The sequence below is a fragment of the Saccoglossus kowalevskii genome, chromosome 5 (assembly GCF_978046115.1).
Source record: "Saccoglossus kowalevskii chromosome 5, keSacKowa6.1, whole genome shotgun sequence".
Lineage (NCBI taxonomy): Eukaryota > Metazoa > Hemichordata > Enteropneusta > Harrimaniidae > Saccoglossus > Saccoglossus kowalevskii.
The window spans coordinates 20,430,078-20,437,663 of NC_140645.1; the positions used below are offsets into that span (position 1 = coordinate 20,430,078).

The 7,586-nt window shown below is 35.8% G+C and overlaps 1 protein-coding gene across 1 annotated transcript; it reads left to right on the forward strand.

Annotated features, from left to right (window-relative positions):
- The first annotated feature begins 6,127 nt into the window (after window positions 1–6,127).
- LOC102803395 (allatostatin-A receptor-like) lies at window positions 6,128–7,156 on the forward strand. The gene has a single exon (XM_006812117.1). The coding sequence runs from the start codon at window positions 6,128–6,130 to the stop codon at window positions 7,154–7,156; it is 1,029 nt and encodes a 342-aa protein (XP_006812180.1).
- Window positions 7,157–7,586: the final 430 nt, after the last annotated feature.

Consider the following 7,586-nt stretch of genomic DNA (forward strand, 5'->3'; position numbering starts at 1 on the left):
ACTTTACTAACTGAGCGAACATTAGCACAAGATAAACTGCCATATTCAGGACCACCCCATCATTCAGAGAGTGACTATCATTACATTATTGTTTCAATGTTGTTTTAATATTTAACATCCGTTGCTTGAACACGATCTTCATTACACCATCGCGGAAAAACAGAATAAAAGCTTGCCTATTTATAACCTGTTTGGGTTGGCTGCTGTTGAGCTGAGACGGCATAACTTCACGATTGACATTTAAAGCTCGTTGCCCCCTAAATGCTCATTACTATGCATTACTCAGTACATTACTCTGATAGTTACCTCACGGAGTCAAGTTATTTAAACAATGATAATTATTTTAATTAATACTGTTTGTTTTATTATGTTCTGTTCTACGGATCATAAAGCTATTCACTTCCAAAATTTAGGGGGTTCGAACGAACCCCCCGAAACCCCCTCCCCCCAAACTACGGGCCTGTAGACAACAAGTCTAGAAACAGAATTACGCAAGGAAACATCCACGTGGTATGTTCGGGTTTGATAGTGCTAGACAGAAAGAAAATCTGCAGTAACAGGAGGGTTCACGTACTTATATTTCTCCTAATGTTGAGATGAGCAACCAGATGCTTCCCTAATCTACGAAAACGAATTATTCTTAAAGTCAACCATGTTATAAATATAGACGCTAAAAGCAAAAGTGTTTGCGCCGATTACATCTTGGTCACCAAGTGTACGTGCAGTGAAGAAATAAGTTCACTTGTACATAAGCAAATGAGATGGTCGGTAGTGCCAGGACACATCAGACCTGCTGTATGAACATGAAGTTTTTTTTTTTTCAGACCAACGATGCGTCTTCTTGGCCAAGTACGATTGACTTGAAGTCTCCAGTGATGGACTATGACAGTCACTTGTTGACAATGACGTAACAAGAGAACGCAAGTCTTTTCGTAAGGTTATCGAGCTGAACTTTATAACATACTTATTGTAATCAACTGGGACATCTGTGGGGGACAGTATAATGGTAAACATAACAATAAACTGGAACAACAAATCCGGTAATATAGATGTAAAGTTTGCCCAATAACTTCCAACCTCATTTTGTAAATTGTTTCTTTAATATTTCATCATCTCTTTTGTTTTATTACATTTCTAGCAAATTCTATCTTCTAGTATTTTGAGGGGGTTTCTACTTCCTAATTCAAGTATTTTTTTAATGTTTCTAAGGTTGTCTTTATGTTTACTGTGAAATTTAATAATCTGCAAGTTTATCAAGACAGTTTTGTCAGAGGTATTAGACAAAAGAGCTAAGCTATCTAAGTACTGAAAAAGTTGAACAATTTACTGTCAATATTGACAGAGTAATCAGATTTAATTCGGTCTACCGATCCGCCGCTGACGTAGCATTGCCTGCCGAAAGTTGAAATGGCTTGTTGTGCGCATGCGCACAATTGTATGGCGTCATTCTTGTCGATGTGGTCGGTAGCAATATGCTGCCGCTAACATACCATGTCGGTAATGGTGACTACTAATTAAGGAATAAAGCCTTATGATCAGAGGCATGGGATAACTGTTTCATCGATTGTTCAAAACCATGATCTAATGTACAAATTATACTGGCGCGTTCGAATTTCATGTAAAATAAAAAATGTATTTTACAGGCGCTGTATCAATCTTCTTCCCATAGGTCTTTGCGCTTTACGGAATAGTACTTCCGCAGGCAGCTTTCTACTCTTCCCCGTCTGCTGGGACAACCATAAATACTACAGTGATCGCTTTTTCCCATAATATAAATTCGAATGCATTACGTACGTATGTATGCTAACGCTCCCAGACACAAAATGGCTTCTTTACTTGCCTCCAAGCGGAAGTTCACGCGATTTCTCGCACTTTGTAAGATCTCGTCAGTCATTAAGAAATAAGGCCTATTTTGTTAAATGTTACGTGTGAACTAGATATGCGACGCTCTAATTAAATTAACAAATTCTACCTAGAATAATGTCTAATAGAAAAGTCGCGCACTTTCAAAGTTAAGTACTGTAAAATACTTTATTTTCCCTGGAATTAATTTTCGCTGAAAAGACATTTTGGGTGTTTTGTATGGATTTTATTTTCACTGAATCATTACTTCAGCGGAAATAGCGAAAATAAAGTCACGGTATTTTACATATATATTAACGTCAGAATCCAAAGAATGTTAACCAGTAAAACCCATAACGGGGAGGGGGGTACAAGGAGGGAAAATGGCACCGCGATATCGTACTGTTAGTTCCCCCGAAATTGTAATTGACGTCCTTTGCGCATGCGTTATTAAGATTAAACGCACGCGTTATATCGATTTGTAAAAGTTATATTCACCCTAACACAGAACAGCCCCGGTTGATTTGACGTGTATGTGGGCACAGGACACTGGCGCATTTCTCGGGTAGAAAGCGATGATTTATCAGTCTTTTTTATTATATTTGCGATAGTTGTCTTCACCATGATATGCTGTACGATAAGACGCCTAGAACATTCACGGTTGTCTAAAAAACACGGAACCGGAACCGGAACGTGAAATCAAAAATATTTGGGCGTACGGGTTGTTTAATATAAGTGATATTGCATTAATGGACTTAGTTTGTATATTATTAATATTATTTATTTTATTATAATCGCAATTTGTAGTTGTGTGTACACTCATTCTAATAATGTGGATGAAATAATAGGCAGAAAGCCATTATTTACGATTTTCCGCTTGAGGGCGCACTTCACGTCTTCGGACTGTGACATAGGGAATGACCATTTATTATTCCTGGGGGAGGGCAATTCTCGGTGCTTTTTCAAAAAAATCAATTGACCCCCTCTTTATTCATTTTGTAAAAAAGGGTGCCCCCTTTAGAAAAGATGAAAAATGTGTAACCCCCCCTCTATATATATATATATATTTTCATGTATTTTTATTGATCTTTTACATGTATATATGAAGAAACAAAAATACTTGTGAAAATTATTTAGTAAAAGGACTAATTTATATATCTTTATCAGTTAAAATGTTTTACTATAAACAGTAGAGATGAAACTGTCGCCTCGAAAAAGCATTTTGATAAATAAACACTACTACAAGCAATCCACTATGCACAACTTTTTCGGCAGATTTCATTTCTGTGAAGTAAAAATACACAAATTGACAAATAATATTTTTAAATTTATATTAACAGTTCTACTCACTTGTCTGAATAAAATCCATGTTATAAATTAGAACAGTCTCTTCACTGAACAAGGTAGAGTGGCTACAGTCGGGGAGATTATATTTGTGCTGTATCAAGTGACTAAAAGAAACATTTTTGCGAAATACCTGACTCACCGCGAATAGTGAGTGGGGAACATATTTTTTTTAATTAAAACAAAACAACATTAAAGGTACAAATTGTACTGACAGGTAGTAAATATAAATAAATAAATAAATAAATAAATAAATAAATAAATAAATAAATAAATAAATAAATAAATAAATAAATAAATAAATAAATAAATAAATAAATAAATAAATAAATAAATAAATAAATAAATAAATAAATAAATAAATAAATAAATAAATAAATAAATAAATAAATAAATAAATAAATAAATAAATAAATAAATAAATAAATAAATAAATAAATAACGAATTGTACTTAGAGTAATTTCCTTTGTTGGTGGGGATTACATATATAGTTCATCAGAATTAGTCGAGTCCGTAACCCCTGTATATATAATTTCATAGTTTAATCACACAAATCTTTAAATAAAGAATGAAAGAAAACAAAATTTACAAATTAAATATTGAAGAGATAGTTTTTTTTTAACTTTGCTTTAAATGTATGTCTCTTTGGGGTGGTTTTAAATGCATCAGGCAAAGAGTTCCAATGTTTTGTTGCAGAGTATTTAAGACTGTGTTGGTTGAGTGTTAGATTCAGCTTTGGAGTATAGAAATTGAAGCTACAGGCTAAGCGGGTTTGATAATTATGGGACAATGGGTCCAAATAGTTGTAAATATCATGTAAAAAATATTTATTACTGAGACCAAACAAAATGAAAAAAAAATGTCCAGTATTCTTCCAGTTTCGGAAAAGAGGAGCAGCATGAGAAAGTGATGAGGCGAACTATTTTATTTCTGTAAGAGATATATTGGTTGAAGTAGAGTTGAATATGTATTACAAACACAATTGGAACTATTTCGGGATAATTGGATTCGCTTAAAATGTGCTACTGTAGGGTAGTATTGTTCTTAATTTCCTCATTTCTGATATCAATACAAGAAATTATCAGAAAAAATCTAAAACGAACAAATAAAATATTTTTGTGAAAACAAACCATTACAGTAGCACATTTTAAGCGAATCCAATTATTCCGAAGTAGTTCCAATCGTGTTTACATCAGATTTCGAGGAAATATGTAATGTGTGGAAGACTTAAGGAATTGTATAAGAGAATAAGGATATGCCTATAGGTACAATATAACGTAGTTGTGAAATCAATCCAATTTTTGGTGCAATAACTTTGCAGATTTTATCAATTTGAGCTTTCCACGACATATTTGTCATCCAGACCTGGTTACTACAGTCTGTTCTAACATAGCACTGTCATCACTCTTACTATTTTCATCTTCTTCACTGCTGCTGCCTATTTCCTGGTCCACAATGTCATCATCCCCAGAGTCATCAGATTCTGATGTCTGTGGTGTAGGTGATAGTGATGATATTGGTACTAGCGATAGCAGTGAGACTGGTGCCACTTTTGTTGGTGGCAATGAAGATTTTGTTACTGGTGATAGCAGTGGGGCTGATGCCTGTGTTGTAGGTGGTATCGATGATGTTGGTAGGCCCATATTTAGTGGCCGCAGGTCTGGTGTAGGTGACAGTGGTAACGATGGTAGTGGGTCCACTGCCACTTTTCTTGGGTGTAATAAGGATGTTGTTACTGGTGATATCAGTGGGGCTGTGGTGTAGGTGGTAGTGATGATATTGTCACTAGTGATTGTAGTGTCTAATACCACTTGTGTTGGTAGCAATGAGGATGTTGCTCCTGGTGATGGTCTGTTGCCAGTGGTTTAGATGGCAGTGTAGATGGATTGTCAGCTTTAATAAGACCTGTTTTGCAATAATGGATACTTCTTTTAATTATATATACATATATTTTAAACACAAAGAGATTTGCATGTACTGACATTTCATTTTTATTTTTGTGATATATATTATTTTACATCTGTTAACAAAATACTTTCTGTATGTATATTTTTATATTCAGTATATTTATTTTGTGTTTAATAAAAAAGACGTAAAGTAAAAAAAAATGTGTCTCAATCTTTAAGAGAAAAATATTCGGCCCCTTGAGCCTTGATAAAATGTCACTGGCTCCCCTTTGTGGCTTTGGAAAATATGCTGACCCTCCCTCTGTTTTGCCCGACCCCCCCCCCTCAGGAATAATAAATGGTCATTCCCTTAAGTCCTGTGACGTCCTTGTTGCTTTCAAATATTTTTAATTGAAAAAAAACCCTCTGGAATGGGTCACATTTTACCATTATGTTTTTAAATTGGGGTCTGCTTTATTATTATTTAATATTTTAATTATTTTTTGACGTTACAAAGTAATTGGAACGTCAAAAAATAATTAAAATGAATAATTATAGTAATTATATAAAAAAAAATTAAGCCAACCTGGATCTTATTTTAATCAGATTGGCTTTTGTAAAACATCTAACTGAGTTATTTGAATTAGTATCATCATCTGGTAGCGCATAATCCAAGTCTACACTCACGTTACAACGTGGATAATGGCACAACACAAACTAGATCATGTCGGACACGTAGTCAATATTTATAAATTTAATTTAAATTCTCTGATGAAGTTAGCTCATAGTAATCACGTGATCCACACCGTCGAATCACCATTCTATCCGATAAAGAGCGTCGATTGTTTAGAGTTTGATATGACGTGTATGTTGTTAAGAAATATTTATAACCGAAATGCGTTTTCACTCGCGCGCGCATATTGATTTGCTGAAATGATGGGAGTAATTAAGGGCGGCGGCGCTTGAATCATATGGTAAACAAGCGATTTCTATGACAACTACTATTTGATTAAGTAATGTAAACTTATGGTGGTCGTAGTGTACACAGGTAAAAATGAATATCACAGAGCAGGACAATTTCACGGAACAAATGGTGTCAAGTCCGTCGATCGCTCCGGCGTGGACATATGTTCAAACGACCGAGATTGTCATCGCTGCCGTCGGTATTTTAAGCAACTACGTGGTTGTCGTCGTTATGCTTAGAACGCCTTCTCTTCGATCCCAGCTCATATTCAGACTCACTGCGTCCTTAGCAGTAGCAGACCTACTGGCCTCCGCGTTTCTCGTACCACGGACGTTACGTGGATTTTTTGACCCACCAACCGGAACAGCTGGCGAAATTTACTGTCGGACTGTTAAAGCTACCATTTTGTGGGTGAGTTTTGTAGCATCGACTTATACATTAGTCGCAATAACCGTAGAACGGTACGTTGCTATCGTCCACCCAATGCAATATGTCAGCCGCAAAGGTACGATACCTGCTTGGCCCATCGTTGTAGTCGTGTGGCTCGTCGCTTTGATCGTGCAGAGCTTTTGCATCTACAATAACTCTTACGACCCAGAGAGTGGAAGTTGCAACTACCAGTGGCCATTTGGGGACTGGTATCAAACATTTGTTGGAATTGGTCTGTTTTTCGCCACTTACTTCTTTCCCGGGACCATTCTGTTAAGTGCGTTTTTTAGAATACTCCTGGCTCTCCGCAAGGGTGAACGGATGTTCAGAGAAAGCAGCGCCGATTCGGGTAGTTCTATCAAGCCCGCCAGGATCCGTGCCAGGCACCGAATAATTAAGATGTACTTGGCTGTTTGCCTTGCGTTCCTAGTCTGCTGGGGACCGAACCAATTTCTATTCCTGATTCTCAATTTCACGTCTGATTTAAACATCAATGACGTCATATACTCGTTTTCTCGTATTTTAGCTGGATTAAATTCGTGCCTCAATCCGTTTATTTACGCATTTTGGAGTCGATCATTTCGTACTGGATTTCTTGCGATATTCTGTGGATCTGGCCGCCGTCGAAGTGCTAGATATAGCAGTCATTGCGGGGGATCTGCCGCTAAGAACACATACAACTCACGATGAAGACATGCTCATTGCATTTCCAATACGTACATAAAATTCATATGGAGTACATTATAATACACGTGTTTGCAAGATACTGTGGATTCTAAAGATGAGTAGTTTTAATTTAAAATGTTTATAGCGCCAACAAATAAACTTTAATCCAATCAAATTCGCTATTGTGTCCGCGTAAAACCTGTCCAGCATTGCAATTCACAAAAATACCATGTACATTTCAAACGAGTATATTTTGTATTATGTAATACTTAAATCATTTTAAATTCAATTTGTATTCCATTTCCATTAATAAATTATATTGTGATCTTTCGAATATTTCTAGTTGAACTCCGTAAAAATGTGTATACAGTTCTGTGCTGGTTTGATTTTCAGCTAGACAATATTCACACACACTGTATTTAACTTAACTTTTGGCGGCGCAATAAAGGTTTAC

What these genes read in the sequence shown, in the direction of transcription:
- LOC102803395 (XM_006812117.1), top strand. Translation starts at nt 6,128, where the DNA reads ATGAATATCACAGAGCAGGACAATTTCACGGAACAAATGGTGTCAAGT.